This window comes from Phalacrocorax aristotelis, chromosome 1, assembly GCF_949628215.1.
Source record: "Phalacrocorax aristotelis chromosome 1, bGulAri2.1, whole genome shotgun sequence".
NCBI classification, from domain to species: Eukaryota; Metazoa; Chordata; class Aves; order Suliformes; family Phalacrocoracidae; genus Phalacrocorax; species Phalacrocorax aristotelis.
In genome coordinates, this window is record NC_134276.1 from 137,393,797 (window position 1) to 137,417,566 (window position 23,770).

The following is a 23,770-nucleotide window of genomic DNA, read 5'->3' on the forward strand; positions in this document are numbered from 1 at the left end:
TTCTATTACACAGAAACTCAGCTGACTACTATCTCATCGCAATAGTCAGAGAAGTTCAGATATATTCAGAGAGATGCATCTACCATATGATCAGACTTTCAAAGGTAGAAACATAAATGTCCTCTACGGACCCTTCATATGGAATGAAAAAAAGCCGCATAAGCACAAATACTAACTATTTTCATTCCATATTCTTCAGAATACTAAAAATGCACAAATCAATTTCACTTCTAAACTAATTTGCCAGATGAATGGGGAGAGTTTAGTTTTAAATAAGGAGAGACTCACAGGAGGACTCACAGGTCCATTTCTTGCCTCTGATCAAAAGGCTACTGTCCATTAATTTTAATGGGAGATGCTTTAACACAGTATAAGCATGAAAAGCTTAATAATGTCTTGGGGGGGGTGGTTTTGGGGGTTGAGGGGTTTTTATCCAAATTTTTTATTTTATCCTTAACTTTAGAAAGTTAAGGAAAGTCATATTACTGATATTAACTAACAGGTATGTTAGCTAATTTCATTAACTTAATGGCAAAGTTACAAAAAAAAAAAAAAAAAAAAAAGCCATACAGGAAATCAGTCCCAGCTCAAGAGCGAGACACAGGACTTTTGCTTGCTCAGTTGACAGTTACCGCAAGAGTTTTAGTCATGTGCATTCACTAATTTCAGCCTTGCTAGATCTCTGTCATGGCCAGCCTCCATCCTTCCGGTTCCCTTGACCGACTTATACAACAAACCAAAATGCTTCAGGTGGAGTTTGCTTCGAATCAAGCGCCATTCGCCCTCCTCTCTGGAGTGAAGCTCACCCGCTACCAGCCCATTTACAGACCCCAAAGCAAGAGCAGCAGAAAACTTCTGATGGCATCGTTTAACACGCCGTGGCTCGCCACTCCTCTGCTTTCAGACGCTCAGCCCATCGGGCCACTCGGATGCTTAGCTACAGCCAGGCACGATTCACAAACAGCAACGCAGCAGGCAGCCACCCTTCCCAAACTCTCCGTTTCCATCTCTGCCTGTGGTGCAGCAGCAGCAGAGGCCTCACGGTTGGGCTACGCTTGTGCACCCTCAATCATCTTAAAATTTTTCCTAGCTCTTTATTTTTCCACCTTGCTTCCTAATGCTTTGCAACCTGCTACGGGAAAGAGCTGCCGAATTCAATGTCTCCTCCACTGTATTAGCTCTGGAATGTGCCTTATCGTTTGTTTTGGCAACAATAACTCCAACATGTTTTTATTTGCATTTCAGTAAGGCTTTTCTGTTCTTTTTGTTCTGCTCCGGTTTTTTTTTCAGTCTCAATAACTGCTGAATTTCTTTTCATGCTGTATTAAAGATAAATTAAGGTACAAACCCTCAGTTTTCATTCCTGAGCTAACAGGCTCAGAAGTTGTGTGCTGAACTTCCCGTGAAAATCAAAGGGAAATTCTTCACTGAAAGTTAATGTGTTTTGTCTCACAGCTGGGCTGACCTAAGGGTATGTGTGCAACCAGTTACAGAGCATCAGTTGGCAGGCTGAAACCTATCCCACCTGATTTTTCTAAATCGGATGCTTATAGCTTTGCACAGACATATTCGAAAGATTAAAGTTTATCTTGTACGGGGAAAAAAAACCCAAACATTTAAGCTAGGCTGATGCATTTAAGTTAAACTAAACCTATGCCAGAGCAGGCAGAGCACGGGCGCGCACACAGCTGCCATCTGCCCGGTTTTCTGCACATCGCGCTGTTGCAGCACCGAGTTACCTCCCCCCAGGACGGCGGACGGCAGCTGGGCACCGACGGCGCCGTGTGCGGCAGAGCCCCCCGGTGCCCCTCCCGGCGCGGCCCCAGCGGGGGGGGGCGGGGGGGGCGGATCCCGGGGAGGGGCGGGGCGGTGGCAGGTGCGGGCGGCGGCGGCGGCGGGAGCGGGTCATTGGGCGGCGGGCCCGGGGCGTGGCCCGGGGCCGGGGCGGGGCGGGGGCCGGGCAGCCGCGGGGAGACCGGGAGAGACTTGGGGAGATCCGGGCTTAAGGAGTGGCGCCGGCAAGAGGTGTCCTCGCCGCGACCGTCCCTGCCGCCGCCCGCCTGCTGTCGCCGCCGCCATCACCATGCCCGTCAAAGGAGGCACCAAGTGCATCAAGTACCTGCTCTTCGGCTTCAACTTCATTTTCTGGGTGAGGGACCTGCGGCCGGCCTCGGGGGAGCCCCCGCTGCGGAGCCCGGGGCGCGGCGGGACTTTGCCCCTCGCTGCCTGCCCGGGAAGGAGCCGGGGGGCGCACAGTGCCGGGAGCGGTCGTTTGTTCGTTTGTTTTGTTGTTTGGTTTTTGCCTTTTCGCTTAGGTTTTCGCGCCCCACCCCCGCGCCGCCCGGGAGGAGAGGGCTGTCCCCCCGGCCCTGTTCCCACTCACCCTCTCCCTCCCTCCCTCCCTCCCTCCCCCACGCTGAGGGTTTTCCCCCGCCGCTCCCGGGACGGCTGCGGCTCCTCCACCGCTCCGTTCCCCGCGGCCGCGCGCCGGCGCTCCCCACCCGCGGGGGTGGCCCCGAGTGGGCGCGTCTTCCCCCGCGGGGCCCGGAGCCGCCTGGCCTCGCCGGGGCGCGGCAGGGCGGGCGGCGGCGCCCGGGTACCTGTTGCGGCGTTAGATGCGTTGCGTGCCATGTGCTCGGCAGGAGGTGTCTGAATAAGGTACAGACCCAGCTTGCTACTTCATGTTCTTTTTTTTGTTTGGTTGGTTGTTTTGGTTTTTTTAGTGTGACCGCGGTTTGGCCAGGCAGGCTGCGTGCCCTGCCTGTTAGCGAGTGTGTGTGGGGAGATGCTAGGTGTGAAGGTAGATCTCCCCACACACGCACACCAGCAGCACTTGGCAACGCTCACTCCAAAACTCCTTGTGGGTTGTATCTCTCTGTAGCTTTTCTGGTGTGAAAACTGTAGCGGGGCAGTGAGCCGGTCCCACGCGAGGTAGCGTTTGTGGTCACCGTGCAGATCTGAGCACATCTTGGTAGGAGCCTCGGATCTCCTCCTGGGCAGCCTCTTATAAAGAAAATCCTGCAATAGTTTAATCTGTGGGAGTACAGGAGCACAAGTGGAAATCGTATCTCCAGCATGGTTTCTGGCACAGCTGTGTCTTGTTTGCCAGGCAGTGTCAGAAAACAGGGCTTAACTGAGAGGTTACGGCTGCTTCTCAAGCAGTCGGGGCGTGGACGTCCGAATTTAGCGTCGCCTGCCTGACGGAAAAGTACCCAGGGAATGCAGTACAACGGCCTGTGTGCCTAACGCGTAGGTGTGAAGTGTGACGCTAAAAACAATGAACTTTCTTTTGGCTAACTGCTACGGTGAAGAAATTTGTGTGTGACTCCTCACCCTCTGGTGTGGAGAAACCAAGTTGGAGCTGCGTAAAGAAACCGCTTCTGGAGTCGGTTACAGTATTGTGTACGCAACGACTGGGAGACGCAATGCTAACAGATAAAGTTCTTGTGATCCCTCAACTTAAAAAAGGGTTTCAGTGAAGTAAGAAAATGGAACTGGGCTGCAAATGAGGGAATCGGTGCAGAGTAACTTTACAAGGGCACAGGAGAGCATGTATTGCCACCTGAGATTTCCTGGGAGGGTGAGGAAGGGGGTCATATTTGGAGGGTTATAGCTGGTAAGAAGAAAAAGCCTGAGAAGGCACTGCCTGAAACCTTGGGGTCTGTGAGGTCCTAAACCTCTTGTTGAAACAGGTGGGAATATTCGTGGTTTCCTTTGTGGTTTGTGGTTTTTTTTCTTTTTTTAAAGCTGCAGACTTTCTGCAAACTATTTTAGAGTGCAGGAGTGCTGCTTGTGGTAAAGGCATTGCCTCAAAGATGGTCTTAATGTGAGTGTCGCTGTTTTGCTCTCTAGGCCCCATGGCTGAGAATAGGGAATGTCTTTCAGTTTAGCTCAGGAGGCATTTGTGCTTAGGGGTTTCATGGTCATAAAGCTCAGAAGCTTCGCTTGCACCTTTGGCTGCCCAGTAAGCACAGATGCAGGCTTGATCTATTGACAGGATGGAGGGGAGGAGGAGTGCTGGTGGGGAAGGGGGCTGTACTGGGTGTAGGCTGGTGCTGCTGCCCAAAGGAGCCATGAGGATGCAGCTCTTGTAGTGGCCTTCGCAGGGGATGGCTGTGCTCACTTAAACCTAGCTAGGATGTGGGGAAAAGAAGAGAAAGAGTGAGAAAGAAGAGAAGAAGGGAGATGAATGCTTCTTCCTCTTGGGGTATCCTGACAAGAGGCTGGAAGCCCCTGGAGGCAATAAATGCAAGCAGCTGGGGTTAGCCGGGGATAAGTGTGTTTGTAGACCAGCTGGAGGAGTACTTGACTCTCGGGGCTCACCGCATATACCTGTGCTCTACCAAAACTGTTAAAGGGGAGTTTCAAGGATGGTACTAGTGAACCTCATGTCCTCTATGGAAGAATAAAGTAGCAATCTCTTGGGCTATTTTTATTTCAGGCTGTTAAGCCTCAATGAACAGTGGAAAGAGAAGTTGTCTTGAGGCAGGCAGCACTAGAGGACAGGAACAACCCTAACAAGAAAGAAGGCTTTAATGTTTCTTACGGCAGCAGAGATATGAAAAGTCCATTAAGTAATGGGAGTAAATTGAGCAAAAATGTTGCGCCTGGGTGCAATTCCGATCCTAAACTTGAAGGCACCATCAGTGACTGGCTCTTGGCATTGGGAACCCCCCTGCTCAAGAGGAGGAACAAGCCTTTTATTGCTTCTGAGTAGTCCATGGGTGTGGGCTCCTATTACTCAAGTACTACTCAGGAACAGTGGCAATGATGTAGTTAGACTTAGCGCACCTCCTGGTGCAAGAGAAGCTGAGAGGTCCTGTGAAGCTGTGATCAAGCTTACACAGTACCCTCTTTTTTTAAAAAAAAAAAAAGTTGCCTCAGAAGGACAGATGAGGAATTTAAATGGTCTGCAGCAAATCTACAGGTATTTGTAGATTGTGTTAGGTGGAATATATTTGCCTTCATCAGAGACTTGAGCGAGGGCAAGAGGAAGCAGAAAGAATGGAGCAGCTGGATATAGTAGGCTATTAAAACAAAACCTGGGAAACTCTCAAAGGAGATAAAGGTTCATGAATGCTGGTGGGTCAAATACAAAAAATATAATAATGCTAACCAAAAAAAAAAGCTTTAGGTATAACTTGCAAAAGCAAACCCACCTAAAATACCCCTCTTCAGACACATCAGGACTAGGGAGCTTCCCTGGGAGTCCTTACAGACAGTAATCCATCCAGGTGTAAAAGTGTGTTAGGAGTAATGTTCTGTGGTACTTTCTCGTATTGTGTGTGCTTTGGGAAGACCTTGGGGAAATTCTGTGCTGTAACCTGTCTTTGACTCTGAATTCCTCACAGGCTTGAATTGACCTCTTGATGGAAAGGTGAAACAACAACAGCAAACGCTGATTAAAAACTTGCCAGGGTCACACAAGAGTTACTTCAGAACTGCAGATGCCCTGTGATTAGGTAAAACTTCCTGCTCACCTCCTACCTCGGTGCCAGAGGGCTGGAATGTAGTGAATTTGAGGCTGTTTTTTTTATGTTGTTCTAGGTTACATGGAGAGTGGCACATGTGGTGCCTCTGGAACAGGCAGAGGAGAAGATACTTTAAAAATAAGTTGGTGTACCCACAGAGATGTGACGTTGAGGAGGAGGGAATGGCTACTGTAAGGGGAAGTCAGACTTCATGAAGCTGTTGACTTTCAGAAGCCTGAATCTTGGAGAGAGTGTGCTGGTTAGAGTTAGTTCACTTGTTCAATGTCTCCTGGAACTCCCAAGGCTCTTACAGAAACTAAGCAGTGCTGGAGTAAGATCCTGGCAGGGGTGAAATCGCTGACTGAGCAGAGGCAGGGCTGAGATAAGGTAGAGCTCTGTTGTGGAGAGAGCCAGCAGAGCTGGCATGCAGGAGCAAAGTGCGTGGTGGTCAATACAGTCCCATGTAATTTGCAAAAGCATTGTGAGGTTATGCTTCAGTCCTTGAGTAGCATCTATTATGCGCAGCAATGAAGATAGGTGCGTGCTGACATAGCAGGCTACGTGACAAAGCAGAGTGTGACACTTGCCAAAGGTAAGCATCAAGTAAAGTGTGGGAGGCAGGAGCAGGAAGCAGCCTGGAGTTATGAAGTAGTTGGTTCAGGGGCATCTGCTGCCAGAGGGATGAAATCTTAAGAGGGTCTACGGTGGCTTCATGAAAGCATCAGGTAGGTGCTTGGTAGCAGCAGATGAAAACCAGCTTCTGAAGTGAAGGACCTAGAGAACTGGAAAGATGGTGCCACTGCATAAATCCATGGTGTGCTGACATCTTGCAATGCTGTGGGCTGCTCTCCTCTCCTTGAGAGGAACATAGTGGAGCTTGGTAGTCCTTGGGAAAGAAAGAGGAGAGTGTATGTTATGAGGAACTGTTGAGTGAACTGGGATTCTTCATCCTGGAAACAGATGGGGGGATGCTAGAGGCCTGTAGAATCACGATTGGCCAGGTAGTTGGTAGGGCTTGACTGTATTGAAGGAGTTGGTGAACAACAACTGAAGGGCATTAAGTCTGAGAAGAGGAAGTTTCAGAAAAGGTCGCAGCTGTGCACACTGTGGTGGTGCTTTCTCCCCTGCAGGTACACAGTTCAAGGAATACCCAATGAATGCAGTGCTTGGCAGCCCACGGTTAACTTTTGTTCTCCAAAGGTACCATCTGTGTCTTTGTACAACCTCTAAGTGCTCAATTGGTAAAGTGGGAGGTTAGTCCCGGGAAATGCTATTGTCTGCCCTGTTCTGATACGCTTCCTGAGGTGCCCCCGGTAGGATGCTGCACTAGATTATAAGGGTAACTGGTCTGATGTCCTTTCTCCAGTTGGTAGAGCCAGACCAGACATATATCTCACTAGCATGATGTCCCCTAAAACTTCTGTGACTCCAGAACTTTAGTTAAAAAACATGCTTGTGGCCTGAAAGGCAGATATGGGGACTTGTGGATGGTTGCTAGAAATGCTTGTCATGCCTCTGAAGTCTGGTTTAGGCATTGCATACATTTGTCTAACTCACAAGGAATAGTTTTTACTGTTGCACTTAAGTAGATGAGTAAGTTAGGCAATCCAGTCCCTTCTCAGAGGGGTGGCTGCTTCTTGCCTTCAGTTCAAATATTGCTGCAACACCAGGTTCCTCACTGCTGTTGTGCTGCTTTGGTAGGGCTGGTGTATTCCCACCTGGGTTTGCCTACAGCTCTTCTGTCTTAAGGTTACTGGCACTGTCCGTGGAATCTTTGGTGTGGTCTGTCATGAAAGGTGTACCACTTTAGGTCTTTGCAAGTTTGGGGTCAGAATTGGAGTTGGTGAGGGAGGTGTTGAGGCTGATACAGGAGTAACAGATTTTTCTACCAAGCCAACTTGAGCTTGGCAGGAGGTCAATGGAAACATTGCATTATGCATCTTGCACCTAAGTGGTCTTACCAAAGCTGTTTTTGAACAACCTTGGTGCAAGCACGTGCTTGATTACATTGAGTGTTGTAATGAGTGACTACCTCTAACTGAGCTCCCTTAACTCGCTGGGTTTGCTCAGGCTTGTTGGCCCTGGTGCCAAAGTCTTTTTCTAGTAAAACTGTCAGCTCCTCTGAGCAGTCTGGTGTGTGTCGGGCAAGTGCCTGGCATGGCCACACATATGGACTGTGTGCCTGTGTGTTCTCCCAATGACTTTCTGCTGCTGAACAAAAGCAAACTTAAATGCAGAGATTTTCCCTTGTGAATTTTGTGGAATACAAAGACATCTGCGGCTAATATTTGTAATTTAATGTATTATAGGCAGCCAAGTGCTGTAGCGTACAGTCAGAGTTCATGTTGAGTCTTTGAGCGATTATTTTCTTGCTCCATTACGCTATAAGGCAACCGTATTGTCTAGGCTCTCTACCCTTCAGAGTGTTTTGTTATATAAACAAATATATTTGTCTATGGGAGTCCCTGCTAAAGTAAGATTAGGCCTGCAGGGCGCTCTTCTTCTGTAACTTGAAGACACCTGTGATTTTGTTCTGAGCCATAATCTCACCTGCTCACGCTGCACTGGGAACAGCCAGTAGCAATTCAGTGCTCTGACTTCTGCAGAGGGTATTCCCCGCTCAAGTGGAGAAGCGGACTTGCTGGGTAGGCAGGGAGGTAAGCATGTGTGTGTACGTGTAAATGCATACACATACAAAACAAATAGAAATTAATTGCTTTTGCTTTCTATAATCAACTGATTTAGCTGCTGACAGCAGCATATGAATCAAAATGCTGCTTGGGCTCAGCTCAATGTATTTTAAATCTGGTAAGTGCTGTAAAGCCAGAAATGGAGTTGGACCATGTTGCCTTGAGAAGCTACTTGTGCTTAGAGCTCTAGCAGTCCTAACTCCTATTTGTAATTTAAATTGCAAATATAGGAGACTGGCTTCTGAATAGGAACTTGTATGAAATGGGCACTAGTCTTGGCAGTGGTTCAGGAATTCTGTAATGCCGCTCCTACTGTACTAGAACACCATTTTATTGCAATAAACACTGTGACATTAACTTAGCCCACAACATTCTTGAAACTAGCTTAAGCAGAAAGAAAATACTTCCTTTCCAATCTACTTTTTTTTCCAAAGGAGTTTGGAAATAGCTGCAGTTTCTTATAACTGCAGTTTCTTATAACTGCAAGCACTTGGTAGGAAGGATTTTTTCTAGAAGTTTGAAAACCTGTGCCATTGTGGAAAACAGTAATCCTGTAATTAAAGGTTCAGAGTGATGTTGAGCCTCATCTGTACTTAATGTTTGTGGGTTTTATTTATAGAGTACCAGCAGGTAACAGGACAGAAACAGACAGTTCATTACTGCTCATAATGCTCCCAATTTCTTTGCCTGTGTGCTTAACAATGTTGTATATCTGGTTCTGCCTTCATTCATATGCTGTCTTGCACAGTGAGGGAAAAGCTGTTTGTCTTACACAGAGGAAGATCTGAGTCAGATTTTTAGCAAAAAGTTTTTGTGTCTGAGGTGAACAGAAGCTAGTGGCTTTTCCAGTGTACTCTTGGCACACTCTGGGTGTTCCATAAGGAACAGCCATGTAGAACCGGACATCTCTTAATCCAAGAAAAAAATTACTAACAGTGTTCTGTTATATGCAATGCTGAGCTGACAACACTGAAAGTAGTATTTATTTTTGACCAACTCCACTGTATTCCCACATATTGACTTACCTTCTCCTAGAGGTAATGCCACAAACTTGACAGAAGTGGTGTGTAAGCTTGACCTGAATGTGCTAAAATAGCAGAACCTGTGGTCTTCTGTACAGCCTTTCATCCATGTATCGGGAGTTTTTGCAGTGTCTCATTTCTTCTCTATCCCTGCCTCCATGCTGTGGAAGTGGAGGCAGGGCTGGTAGTAACCTGGTGAATGCTTGGGAGGGGTATCCCTATCCCTAAGCTTTATCTGCCAGCTGTAAGGACTTGATAACTGCTTGGATCTTGAGCCCCTTGAGAGGTGGTTCTGTCTGTGGAAAGGTAAGATGCTGTAAGGTGACTGCAGCTAGTGGGGTACTTGGCTGGGGATTGTGGTTTCTTGAGATGGATCAAGGTGACTAGGTCAGAAGAGACTGAACAAAATAGCCCTTGCAAAATAGGTGTTAAACATAAAATAAACTTTGCAGCTTCCCAAAGTAGTCATGCATTGCTGTATCATGGGATATGTTAACAAAAATAGGAATTTCTAGTTTGAAAAGCTCAAGCTTTTAATATGTGTTTACACCAGTATCATGAAATTTAATGGTTCCCTGTGCAAGCCTTCTGCTAGAAGACACTATCCTTGAAACCTCAGGTGTTAAAGGGGAAAAAAATAAATCAGTGAAAATGGCTTGATAGCATGCCTCAGCACTGAATGCTCCAAGCTCATACTGAAGCTAGCAAAGTATGGTGAGGCAAGGAGGGCAGAATGTTCTGTATGGCTTCCACCTCCAGGATAGATCGGTTGTTTCTCGTCTCAAGTATACAGTGGCTGTCTGCTGCAGTGGTATGGAACCTTTGTCAGTTATTTCTTGTCCTGTGGAAGGCTAAAAGAAAGCAGGGTATCAAAGATAAATATCAGGATACACCCTTAGACATGCTCAGAGGCAAAACCATGTAGTTTGTGAGGGGGAAGACCAGAGCAATGGAAACTGTTGGCTTTGGAGAAGGCACTTGTCAGAGTATGGGGCTGGACAGGTGGGAGGTGGGAAGTCCTGCTGCACAGGAGGCTCACTAGAGGAGGTGCAGGGCTGTGTGGGAGACAGACCAAAAAAGGTGTGTTTCTGGTTGTATAACAGTCAGAAAGATGCCTGCAGGAGTATAACCTTTAAGGCAATGGAGGTATGTTTGCATGTGGTGCAAAAAAAAAAAAACACAAACCCAAAACCAACCAAACAAAAACATAAAAACCAAGGAGCCTCCATGTGACTAGAGGAGGAATAACCAGGTACTTTTATCCTTGCTTGGCCTATGTCAATTGCAGCTGTAGAATAGAGATAAGTCAAGCAGAAATGTGCTGGGAGCTGTAAAATGCTTAGTAGTGGTTAAGGGAACACAAGGAAGCCTCACTAGCTTGAGCAGGGACATCAGTAGCATACTTGTGCCAGGACATGCTGTTTTTGGAAAATGACTGACGCAAACTTTTCCAATACAGTCAGTGAATAGTACCCCTTCAACTTCACATTTTGGTCAGATTGGTTTTAAAAAAAAAAAACTGAGTTCCCTTTCCTATATTTGTTACTACAGAAACATACTACTAAAATGTTTCATATGCACACAAACCTGCTCTTTTCTTAGTTATGTAGGTTTTTGTGCACTCAAAGTGACTAGCTTCAGGAAAACAGACAGTTGCTCTTTCTGTTAAATTTCTCATTCTGCATAGGGTAGATCTACTTAGAAATATCCTGTTTTACTCAACTGCTGTGTCAAAACAGGCCTGTTAAATTGGGAAAACACTTGGATTAAAAACACAACAACCAGCTCTTCAGGGGATCTGCTTCCGTGCAGCCGAGGCAGGAGGGCTTGCACGCCGTTGCTGGGGAGGAGGACCGACAGCTGCCAGAGGCACCCCAACATGGCCGCCAAAGCCTGTGCCGGGTGGCAGAGGGGCGGCTGTGCACCAGCTCCCGCGTGCTCTGGGGCGCCGCCAAGCACAGCGGGTGCCTGCGGGGCTGCGCTTCCCTCTTCCTCCGAGGCCGCCATTGGCACAGTAGTAGCTCGTTGTTTTGATGAAGACTTGAAGTTTCAAATTACTTTCTTGCCTTCTGCTTTAAAACTGCCTTTTTATAGTTCAGTGGTCATAGTGGGTAGGAAGAGCACAAACTGAGAACACGAGTCTGCTTTCCTTAAGAAACCAAGACAAAAAGTCACTTTTTCTTGCAAGAAGGAGCTGTGTGTCTTAGTTTTTTTCCTAGTCCCACATGGAGAGAATGATCACTTTTCTGTCACAGTTTTCTTAGTGATCTGGTGTAGTTCACTGACATAACGTATCACTCTACTGTGATCCCATAATAAATCTCTTGCCTCCCTGGTGATGATAAATCTCTTCACAGGATGACTGCTTTCCCAAGAAGACATGATACTTAAACTTTACTCCCCACCACCCAGAGTTAAGTCTGTTTTTAAAAGGAGTCATATTAAGTACGTCAGCTCTCCCTAATGTTAACCAACCAGTTTGTTTCTCAAAGAGATCATTAACCGAGCTTTCTACTTTGCTTGGACTTGTAAGATTATCTACATAGTTGTAGCATGGCTTAGAGTTTCCACAATTTGAATAGTCTGTCCTTAAAGGTCTGCTGGGGGATCAGCTCTGGGTTTTAATTTTACAGTCCTCTATGCCCTGCTCACTTTGCAGCACTGTCCTGAGTGCTCTACTTGAACACAGAGGCTTGTCAAACCACAGGCAGAGGTAGATGCAGACAGCTGGGTGTGCTTAGGTGTGGCTTTGCAATTTGAGTTCCTAGTAAAACAAGAAGTGGCTGTAGGTTTCTTCTCCTATGCTCCAGATCTGGAGGCCTATAAAAGCTGAAGACTGTTTGATGACCTAGGAAAGTGAGTCTGAGTATTATTAAATACTGGGTGACTTAACTGGAGGCTAGAAGCAGCACGTGAAGTTTTTTCCATCACTAAACCCTTCAGTTTTTTTAAGTGAGGCACTGAAGTGAGATGAGATTGCGCTCACTGCTACAGCATCACTTTGCAGGTAGAGCAGCAACCTTTCTCTCTGCCAGTCCCCTTCTTGCACCTCTCCATTCTCCTGGGGTGCTGCTGTGGCAAAATAAATGGAAATAACAACGCTGTTGTGACATACTGTGTACTGCCAAGGTCCTTCGGCATAACTAACTCTGTCAGCGTAGCCCTAACAAGGGAAGTGGCAGGTATGTGCAGGCTTTGTTCTTGCTGCGTGCTTTGTGAGTAAGCTGGTGCCTACGCACCTGTGATGCCAACAAAGTGCCTTTTGCATAGGTCTGGAAACCTCTGTTTGCATTTGGCTCTTCATGCAGCGCGTATCACTTCATATTTTTCCCAGCTAAAACCCTGCAGCTCCTCTTTGAGGCAGGCTTGGGAGTCAGGTGCCAGAAATACAAGAAATGCTGGTTTTTCTGGCATGGCTGGCCTCTCGATTTTCTTCACTGATACCTGAGCCCTTCAGTGCTTCACTTAGGATGCTTTCTGCTGAGAAGCTGCAAGGGATATACCTTCCCTTAAACACTCATTCACTTGCTTAGCTCCATCCTCTTTGTCCTGTGTGAATCTTCAAAGCTTTTTTTATTGTTTGTTTTCTGGATGAGACTGCCTAGGACCTTAGCAAAACAGGCACAGGCAGCAAATCTCTGCCTGCCTTCAGTGCGTGCAAGACCTCCTTTAGCAGGGAGAAAAGGCACTCAGGCTCCCTGTGGGGAGAGCCTGGGGCCAGGGGAGTTGGGCTTGGTGTCAGGTGCTTTCTGTGGGAATTCCTTCCATATTCTCACAGAAAATTAAAATTTTGAAGTAAACTCTTTCCAGTTTCTTGGAGGCAAATCAGGAATGTTGTTCCCTTCTAGAAGGAGCTTCTTATCAGAGATAAGGCTTTGCTTTATCTTTGCATGCACGCTTAGCCTGACGACAGCTCCAGACTTTCTAAGCTTATTGCTCATTCCTAAGTTTAAGTTTTTAATGTCCGCTGCAATGTGTGGTATTTCTGTCCTTATCTTACTTCTGTAGAGCTTTTTTTGATAGTTAAATGGCCTTCGAAGGAGAGACGGAGGATCTGAGAAACACACTCTCAAGCCTTCTAGTGTGCCCTGTTTTCTTTTTTGGTTTTGCATGCAAGATGACCCCAGGTTTTCTCTTTTAAAAGCAGGGAAGATTCACTGTGTTCAAAGCAAACTGTTAGCGTTTGCCTTGCCAAGGTGCAATTCCCTCTTTTTTGCAACACTTCTCTGCCAGATATTTCGTCCAGAAGCTAATTTATACACATAGTGACTTGCTGCGAACACAGGCACTGATGTTAAAAGGAACCTGGAGGCACACAGGCAGAGGCAATAATATAATAAAACTAAATATTATCTAAAACTTGATTGTGGTGTTCCAGATTAGTACACAGCAATGTTGCTGTTTCAGCAGCCTGTATGTTCTTCCTGTTGGTGTGGTGACTTACTGGATTGGTTCTATCCTGTTTCTAAATTCTATACTGCAGTACACTGAATTCTTACCAGTTGGTTTTATATGTTAAAACTTTTAGAAGGCCTTACAATGTGATTTTTCTTGAAATACACCTGTCTTTCAGTGTGGAGATTTAAGATCACTAAGCCATGCAATGTCATTAGTCACCCAGAATAAAACAATGGGTGGAGGGGTCAGTGGAAATACTGACACTTGGCACTTTGGTAAACCTTGGTTATTTTCAGTAAAGAACAAGAATGACATTGTTCTTGTGTGTTGTCATTTACAGATGCATTTACATCTTAAACTACATGTCTTATGTTGGAAACTGAGTTTGTTCTTGTTTTGGTATTCCCATCCTTTTATGCTGGTTCTTTGTCACCACCTCTTTAAATAACAGAGCCTGTGTTCACTTCTGATGTTGTTACTAATGCAAGGGTGAATGTATTAATTGGTACTATTTAACAAGGCTTACTTGTTCTTACAGCTTGCAGGGACAGCAGTTCTTGCGATTGGACTATGGCTTCGGTTTGATTCACAGACCAAAAGCATCTTCGAACTGGAATCCAACAACACAACATTTTACACGGGTAAGCTAAGAGGTGACTCGGGGTGATAGATCACACTTCTGTGCCCCAATTTCCAGACTGCTTAGAAGCCTTCATCTTCCAAAGGCTAAAGACAAAATGGCCGTAAACAGCCTTGGTGGGGCAGAGAGCAGCTTCCCCTGGCTGGTGTAGGGGGTAAGCCTCTGCTGTGAGCTCTTGTGCAGACAGCAGTGTCGTACTAGTGGTTTCTTGGCTTCTTATGCGTTGTATATCACTTCATCTTTTCCAAGGTTAAACCCTGCAGTTCCTCTTTGGGCACTGTTGGGTAAGCGTTTTGTAATCCTGGGGACTCCTGGGAGACACAGAGGATGTATCTTCCTGATGCCTTTCACAATATGAGTCAGCAAAGTTTCACTCTGAGCTAAATGAGTAGTCACAGATGACACCAATAACTACTTTTTTTATTCCCCTACAAGTAATCAACCTAAGGTACCCCAAACTGGAGCTGTCTCCTCATCTCTTAGAAGGAGCATATGTACTATTGTCTAATTTGTGAGGCCCTACGTATGCTAATTTACACTGAATATAGTGGAAGGGATGCACAAATATCTTGGTCTGTGTGGGCAACTAGATGTTTGTAGCTTTGGTTATCAAGAAATAACATCCACCTGGTCTATATTCTGTTTTACAAGATTACCAATTAGGGGACAAACATGCATGTTTTCAGTTTGTTAATCTAATGTTGTAGGACTTCCTAAATGAATAAGATTTTATCTGAACTGTAAGATTTTTGATCTCTACAGTCACTTCTAGGCTTGAGCATAGGAACACATGCTGCTTCAGTTGTTGTCACCTGTAGGTGGTCAAACTTTTTGATACCAAGTTGCATTTGAAGACCTGTAACAACTGGGCAGAAAGCAAATTCAAATATGTACCTTTCTTACATATGTGTCTGTCATCTTTGATTTGGGCAGTCCTTACACATATTTCACATCCCTGTAGCCCCTGGATTTGCCATGTCTTGTATGCATTGCTTGTTAGCCATCCACAGCGTGGTTTGGTTGGTCTTTCTTTTGCCAAGAAAACTGGCTCCTGTGGCGAGCTACTTGACCTGTCACAACACCTAAACTGGTGTCTAAAGCCTCAATAAAGACTGCGTAAGGCATGATGGGGGTGCAACTCATGTTGCAGCCTTATAGTACTAGGGTAGCCTGTGCCCACAGGGAGTGCTGTTAGGAATGATGAGTTAGGCTTGTTAGAGACCACAGTTGGGAATATTGAAATGTTTGTGCACCTTCATGAAGAGGCCGCAGGCATGCAGACGGCTTATCTGTGAGAAAAGTTGTATTTCACCCTTGTTATGCTGGCATGGTAGCAACCTGGGTTCTTGCAGCTGCAAGAAAGATTTCCATATGCTTTTAACTGGACCTTGGAAAGAGAACAGAAGTCTAAGCTTAGCTATTGAGCTGAATATTTAACAAGTCTTATTTTGGGTAGTCTAAAACAACTCTTCAACCTCCTAAAACACAAGTTTTGTGATGTGACACTTAAGCTACTGGCTGAATGCAGCCAGTGAAACCTACTTGAAATCTCTGTAGCTTAAACTGAGTTTTAAAAAGAAGTTTAATAGGAATTGCTGTTTTAACATATTTTTCTGGGAGTAGTTACTGACTACAGTTTCCAATAAGAAATGGAAAGAATCTGTCCATTTGCATGTAGTAACAAAGCAAGTTACCTCAAAAGCTTTCTATACTACTAAAAATAGAGTCCATCAGAACCTCTTATTTCAGTTTATTTCCATTAAAATAAAACAAGTTTAAGCTGGGGTAAAGCAATCGGTGCTGGAATTTCCTGCTGATAAGAAATGTCAGACTTGTTAACTTCCATATGCTTAATCAAGTAGATGTTTATTTTGGCAGCTAATCTTATTGGTTTGCATTTAGAAAAATATAATTTGCAAATGCTTATGTATGGAGTTCTTTAACTAGTATTGATTGAGTCTCTGAAGGGCAGAACTGTATTTTGTCTATATTGATAGAAATGTCATACTAATTCTACATGCTTTGTCCTGATCCTGTCTCATGTTTCACCACCCCAATAATATTTTCTTACTGTCCTTTGGGAGTTGTTTTGCTTGCTACGTCTTGCTGCTCTCACCAGCTAGCAGTTCCCAAGCTTAGGAGGAAAGGATTGGGCATAAATGAAGTCTTTTAGCCCAGAAATGTTTGCCCTCTATGCTCCAACACACTCACTACCTGAATTCTGGGCAGAATGGTCTATAGGCTCAGCCACTTGGTATGGTTTGAAGACGTATCTGCTTTTGCAAAAGCAGAAAATGCCAAGTGTATTGTAGTTAGAGAGGCTGTCAAGTTAGGCAGCTGAAGTGTAAACTTGTACTGCCATGACTGGTGGAATCAGTGTTTGCTGATGGGAGAGCAGGCTAGAAAAGCATTTAAAGACTCATGACAGATGACCATGATGCCTTTTAATACCCGTTCTCCTAGAGGAAGCATGCTTCAAGAATTTTCAGATGTTGGTAAATCACTAGTTCCAGCTGTCTGTAATTGCAACACACTTGTCATCTGCAGAGAGGTTAACTCTGGCTCTGAGCCAGTTTTAAGATGTGTCTTACAGTTTGTCTTAGATGGCTTTATCTTGCTCATTTTCTAAAACTTGTGAAACTACAGTAGTGGTACGCATTGTTATAAGTTGAAGTCTTTTACTGATCAATACATTTCCCCACAAGTTTTGAGGTGTGTTTGCTTTGAAAATTAAGCACAACTGTGTTTTTGCTTGGAACACCTCAGTAAAGAAACTTAAACCTTGGCAAAAGCTACAAATGCTATTTGGAGCAACTATATACCTTGCTGCTGGGGTCGTAGCTAGCCTGTATACATGTCTCTCTTTCCTCCCTAGGAGTTTACATCCTTATTGGAGCTGGTGCACTTATGATGCTGGTTGGTTTCTTGGGATGCTGTGGTGCATTGCAGGAATCTCAATGTATGCTTGGCCTGGTAAGTGTTCAGAGTAGTGTTTAACTTCTTTAGCAGCATGATGAGAAAGGAAGGAAAATATTACTGTGCAGTTAGAGCAGCAGATACTGATTATTATGGCGTAATAACCTCCATAATGCTAAAATGTTAAATATAGTTTCCATTTCTGGCCCTAAATCCAAATGTCCATGTTGTATTTGAGTACAGGATGACTTCAGGAGTTAGTGACATATTCAGACATTGAAGTATCAAGACTAGGAGTGTGTGTGAACACAGAACTAAACTGTTGACAAGAGTAATGCTATTTATTAAACAACTTGTTCTGACCTCTGAGGGCTGTGCAGTCTTTAATCTTTGAGATCAGAACTGTGGTATCTGATCCTTGAAACAACAAGCCTCTACTGTTCATAATCACAGGATGAGCTCTTCTAGTTGACAACTGTCCTGCAAGCCAATTCCTGGAGAGCAACCCCATTGTTTTCAGACTGGAGGGGCCAGTGGAGCTTACTGGGTTCATGCACATCTGTACCCTTGTGGCACTACTCATCCAAATAACCAGAAGACTTAGTTAATAAAAGACTACTACTATAGCCGGTGAAAGAACAATTCCCCTTCTGTGTTGTGGAAGAATTTAATTTCATGTATTTCTTGCAAAATGATGCCTCTAGCCCTTTGTAGTAATTCTGAACATCTCTCTTTAAAGTGCTTTTAAATGTCAGTGGTGTTTTGGACCTAGTCAATTAAACACAGAGATGACACTTATTCCTATTTTATGGGATACACAACAAAGTGACCATTAGCTGTCTGGGAGTTGGTGGCAAGCTAAGTATTGAGTAATGACTCCTAAAGCAATAGGAGTAACAAACCAGAGAAGAGAATTGGTGTCGACTGTTGTGATGTGTCTGAGTGATCTGGGAAACTTCAAAGTCTGAGTTAACAGATGATTGGTTTTAATTAACGCTGATCAAAAAGGAGGACTTATGCTTGGAAAACACTGCCAGGCTTTCTGATGCTCCTGGGAAGAAGTGCTGATCTAGTGCAATATGTCCTCTTTCCTAGTCCTACCAGTGTTTCAGGCCTCCAACTGGAACCTGACTGAGTGACAGTTCCCACAAGACTGGATGCTGGGGACTAGACAAGCTTGCAGTATCTGTGTGTGATGCTGTTTCATGGTGCTGTGATCTTAATTATGTGGTCTTTCTTTTCCAGTTCTTCTTCTTCCTTTTTGTGATTTTTGCCCTTGAAATTGCTGCTGCAATCTGGGGATTTGCAAATAAAGAAAAGGTAGGTTGCTCTTAAAAGTTAGCACAGTGGTGGGGTGCTGGAGCAGGTTGCCTGGAGCAGTTGTGGATGCCCCATCACTGGAAGTGTTAAAAGTCAGGTTGGATGGGGCTTTGAGCAACCTGATCTAGTGAAAGATGTCACTGCCTATGGCAGTGGGGTGGGACTAGATGATCTTTAAAGGTCCTGTCTGACCCAAACTATTCTGTGATTCTATGACTGTGCCCATGGAAAGTTAGCGGTCTGCTGAAACCTATACCAGTACTAGTCAAATCCTGATCACCCAGGGGATTTGGAGGAGAGGAAAAAAGATACATTCTAGCAAAAAAATAAAGACATTAAACTCCAATATTTAAAAATGAGACTGTAGCAGAGAAGCCAGAATCCAAGATGCTGTTGCATGATGGAGATGCCCTCCAGGCAGTACCTGGCTGAGCTGTGAAGCAAAGACAGTCATCAGTGGGGCTTTAGCATTTCTAGATATGAGCTGGGTCAGCTATGGGCTGAATGTTTCTGTATCCTAAAACATGACTGATCTGGGCTGTCCCATCAGATTCTGTCTTGTTTCAAAATAAGGTGCTTGGTGATCAGGGTTGCTTTTCTACTTGTATAATACAACAGGGGAGTATAGAAACTTCTGCGGTACAGAAATGGGTAGGGCACATTTTTGTGTAACCCGTGGGCAAAGACTTCGTTCTCTCACTCCTCCTACAAGTTCAGAGCTTTGGAAGGGAAACTGAATCTTATCTGTTGATAAGATAAGGTGAGTATACCAGTTAAGTTCACCTGTTCCAGGTGAGAAATGCTATCCACCCTCTGATTCCACCCTCTGTTTCTACATGTCAAAAGGATGGGTGTTGTAGGTTGCAGAATTTTTAATGACTGACTTACTCAAAACAAGTTTTCAATAACTAATATTAAGGTAAGACAGTAATAACCATATCTCTGCTATCCTGCAGGTTATTGAAGAGTTAAAGGAATTCTACATGGAAACCTACAAAAAGAGATCTCAAGCAGCTGCCAGAGAGACCCTGAAAGCATTACAGTTAGCTGTAAGTACATGATTATACATAAACTAGACATTAATGCAGCTTTTTCACACTGTTCTCGATGTTATCCAGTCCCCTATACAAATCTATACCTTAGTAGCTGAAAGAAACCAGAGTATTAGTAACAAATTGCAGAGATGTTTTTTAATATAGTTTCAGTGAATTCAGTATGTTTTTTTGTCCCTCTGAATCTCTGAAATGCATGTTCTTGTTTTCCTAAAACCTAGAAGCAAGCTGGTAAACACTAGATCTGTGGCGTGGTGTAGAGGCACCATAGTATGCACATATCTGCATGTCTATGAGGAGTTTTATCTTTGTGTCTATAAGGAGTACAAGCTGTCACCAAAATTAATGTGTGTATACTTACTGAGATCTAGCTCTTCCTTTCAGAATATTGTCATTTTAATGAAATAAAGGCTTTTTAAAATCAGGTTTATAGTAGTCACATTGGCAGGACTCCTAAGCAAATTTGCGTAAGGTCTGTGATAAAACCTAATGTAATCTGTTTCTCCTTTTTACCAAATACAGAGCAAAAATAAGGATTACTTAACCTCGTTCTATATTCCTGTTTTTTCTTGTAGCTAGACTGCTGTGGTCTTACAGGAGGTCTCGAGGCACAGTTCATGGACACCTGTCCAAAGAAGACCATCTTGGAGTCGGTTTCTGTAATGGTAAAGCATGACTTATCTTACCAGCAGCTCTGCCCAATGAGTAGAATGAGAACCACATTTCTGAGTAAACCCTTCCAGTCCACAGGAAATTCCCATGTCCCATTTACTTAGCAACCTATATCTACAATCAGTCCAGTTGTGGAAAACCACTATACTGTTACTGTGGAAAGAACAAGCAGGGTCAGCAGGAAATCTGAACTTGCACAGGAAATGTGCAGTTTGTGTGTCACTAGACTCAGTGGCATGATGGGCAGCCTAAAGCCAAAATTTCACCTAAAAAAAAGCAAGCTCTGTTCTCCAGGCTTCTCCTGTTGCCAGAGCAGCTTCCTGGTGCTGCATGGGAGCTGTTGCCTCCCCTCTTGGTTAGGGTGAAGTAGAGCATGGGATGGGAGCAGGTTTGAAATTTTAGCAAGAACAGGGGAGGGGGATAATGCACTGGTGGTTTGTCTAGGTAAGTATGTCAGCTGTGAAGCCAATTCTGTGAACCAGATTCCCCTGTTGAAATATTGCTGCAAAGGTGCCTGTGTGCCACAGATACAGGAGAGGCATCTTTTATGGTTCTTAAATACCCTGTTTCCATTTTTTCTTACAACTGTCTTGCGCTCTTGCTTCATGCTCCAAGACAGCCTGTATGAGTCCTCCTGTAGAAAATAAGGTTCTTACAATGCAGGAATTCAAATAATGAGCTGATTTTTTTTTTTCCCCCCACATTATTTGTGCTCTTCCTTTCACTACAGATTATTTTGTGCCTTCAAATACCTGACCACGTGAGACATTTCAATCTGTATTTAGACTCTATCTTTAGTCCTGTCCATACAATCTGCTACAAGTTAGGCTATATGGGAGTAGCTGCGACAGCATGCAGGTTTTATTCTTTGCTTTTGTTCTGCTAAGTGTGTTATAGTGTCATCTGTTGACTTCATCCTGTGATGTGTTTATGGTCTAGTCCCAACTGTAGAAAAACAGGAGATAGACTTCAAGGTTAAAGGGATGTAATGGTGCTGTTGATCTGTGTGCTGCTAAGAAGCAGTGTTGTATGGATATTTAACTGATTAATTCTTGCCAGTATATCCCTTTAATCCTTGATTTTAGTCTTTCCTTCTGGACTGGATAAGGAAAAACTAAAGAGAAGTTTTCAGCAGCTCACTGTAGTCTGCCTCTGGAATAAGTAGGACAGGATTTGGGATGAGACTTTAACCAGCTATCAGGCTTGTAGAGACTTATACATCTGTAAAAGTTCCATGTTCTTTTTTCTTGGCTACCATGTGTCTTAGCTGGGGAAAGGACTGTACTTAATTACCGTTGCAACTGAAGAAAAATTTCATTTCTCCTGGGAGCTTCAAACTGGTACCTCTATGAATCTACCCATAGCCATAGCCTAGCAGGCATGCATGCAGCTCAAGAAATCCTGCTATCCCCATGTACCATGCGTTCATAAGATGTCTACAAAATTACAGTAGCAATTGGAATTATCAAGAGTGGCTTCAAATCTATTTTGAGAAGGGCTGAGCAATACAGCAACTTGAATGCTGACAGCATTAGTAACAAGCCAAGTCTAGTACAACTGCTGTTGGTCCTGATCTACCTGATCAGCTGCAAGTGTTCAAAAGGGAATCCTGCTGTAGCGAAGGTGCGGTTAAGAGGTTTAGATGCTTAAAAAGTAGACTTAAACTTCTCCAACAACTTTTGTTGGAACATCCCTGGTTCTCTTTAAAGATGTTAAAATAAAGGCCAGCTCAAAGCAGCTTTCAAGAGATGAGTCTTCATTTCCAGTGCAAGCAGACTTGGTCAAAGGCATAGCATCAATTGGCAGACTTGAGCTCAAACAAGTGGAAACAAACTTTTTGTATGTATGAAACACTAACGAACAGTCTGTTTCTCTTTAGTCATGCCCTGCTGCCATTGATGATGTCTTCAACTCAAAATTGAACGTGATTGGAGCAGTTGGCCTTGGCATTGCTGTAATAATGGTGAGTTTCCAGATTACTTAGAGGGTAGCTGTATGGCCAAAGGATACTTACAGCAGAACTCTGTTGAATAGTGCCTGTCATGGCAGTCTACGAGCCTGTTCCACTAATGACAGGTACCAGCAGGATCAGGGTGTGTGCTGCGGGCCCCTGAGGCAGCGCGGAGGGCAGCGTGTCTTGGACCTCCCTGCTTCTGCTTTGGATTAGGATCTGCCTCCTTGTAGTTTCAGCAGGGGTGAAGCTGTTTCGGCAGTGTGTGTATAAATAGGGCAAAGATGTATTGGTCATGTTGCCAGCTCATGTCTTAATCCTAATATCTCTTGGGGATCCTTGCTTTTATTTTCTTTATAACAATTAAAGACTCTGCTAGAGAACTGAAATAACAGTGCTAGTAAGAAAATTGGCACTTTTGTTTGACTTCTCTGGAGGAAAGTATTGATGCAAATACCCTGGGATGATTAATTTCTGAGGAGATATGGCAGTGGTTTATAGCTGGCCTATTCTGAAGTATTGAGGGTGAAGGGGATTGATGAGAATGTGCTGAAATTTGGGGGTGGAGGAGAAGGGAGGGGTAGGGATATGAACTGCATGACAAAGGTTAGTATGGCCTCTGGGGTGGGAAGAGCAGCTGTGCTTGTCCCTGTGTTGATAGAAGAATGTGCTTTGGTCCCCTGATTTCTAATGCGTTTGCTTTCTTTACAGATTTTCGGCATGATATTCAGTATGGTTCTCTGCTGTGCTATCCGCAAAAACAGAGAAATGGTCTAAGAGCTTAAAACCCAAGACTGCTGCACTATAAAAATCTGTCGTTAACTTTAGCATTCTAAAAGCATTTCTAAAAAGTTATATATTTGTTACCATTTTAATGCTTTATTTGGTACTGATGTAGGTTTGCTTTTTATGTTATAGGTTAAAATGATAACGATATATCTGAAGACAAATATTGTACATAAAATATCTGACTTGAAACTTATGTAATTTGGATGTAATTTATGTTGGAGACAATTTGATACTTAATAAAGAGTAAGATGTATTGTATGTTTGTGGGGGAGAGGAGATTTCACTATGCTTATTAATCATACTATTTGATGGATAGCAAGGAGTTCAACTTGCATAACATGTTGTGTTTAAATCACTAGGGCTTTAGTATAAAGCAGGAAATAACTCCTATGCCAATGCCGTATTTGAAAGGAATTCCAAGGAATGGAAAAGGTGACTGTCAGAGCATGTTAGGGAAGATATCAGTATTCTTCCTTCCCTTGGTGCATGTAAACAAAAGCAGTTCTTCATTATATTCCTAAAATGTTACTGCTGTAATATTTTTACTGTCAACTTCATACAGGGTGGCAAAGGATGACTGTCATACTGGTGGTATGCAGGCAGTGGCACTGTGATGCAAACAGGCCGGGCTCTACCCTGGAGCCTTCTGGGCTTTCTTACATCAGCCTGTCTGACGTCACTCTTTCCCCTGGCATCTGACCTGGCCTCAGTCCCTTGACAAGGCAGATTCCCATAGCATACACTCAGGACTTTTCTCAGTGGCTGGCTTTGTGCTTTGTGTGTTCAGAGCCAGCAAAGTACAATCTCAAGGGCTTTATGGCATGTGTGCCAACTCTCAGCTTTCCAAGT

At 44.3% G+C, this 23,770-nt stretch overlaps 1 protein-coding gene across 1 annotated transcript; it reads left to right on the forward strand.

Moving 5' to 3' along the window:
* Positions 1-1,940: 1,940 nt before the first annotated feature.
* Positions 1,941-23,179, forward strand: CD9 (CD9 molecule). The gene is made up of 8 exons (XM_075111684.1): positions 1,941-2,149; positions 14,120-14,222; positions 17,097-17,194; positions 18,383-18,457; positions 19,414-19,506; positions 20,085-20,174; positions 22,061-22,144; positions 22,844-23,179. Exons 1-8 carry the CDS (start codon positions 2,084-2,086, stop codon positions 22,907-22,909), a joined length of 675 nt encoding a protein of 224 aa, XP_074967785.1. The 5' UTR covers positions 1,941-2,083; the 3' UTR covers positions 22,910-23,179.
* Positions 23,180-23,770: the final 591 nt, after the last annotated feature.

Coding starts and splice junctions, on each gene's coding strand:
- CD9 (XM_075111684.1), top strand. CDS start 2,084: ATGCCCGTCAAAGGAGGCACCAAGTGCATCAAGTACCTGCTCTTCGGC. Junction 19,507..20,084: donor TGAAAGCATTACAGTTAGCT/GTAAGTACATGA, acceptor TTTTTCTTGTAG/CTAGACTGCTGTGGTCTTAC. Junction 22,145..22,843: donor TTGGCATTGCTGTAATAATG/GTGAGTTTCCAG, acceptor CTTTCTTTACAG/ATTTTCGGCATGATATTCAG.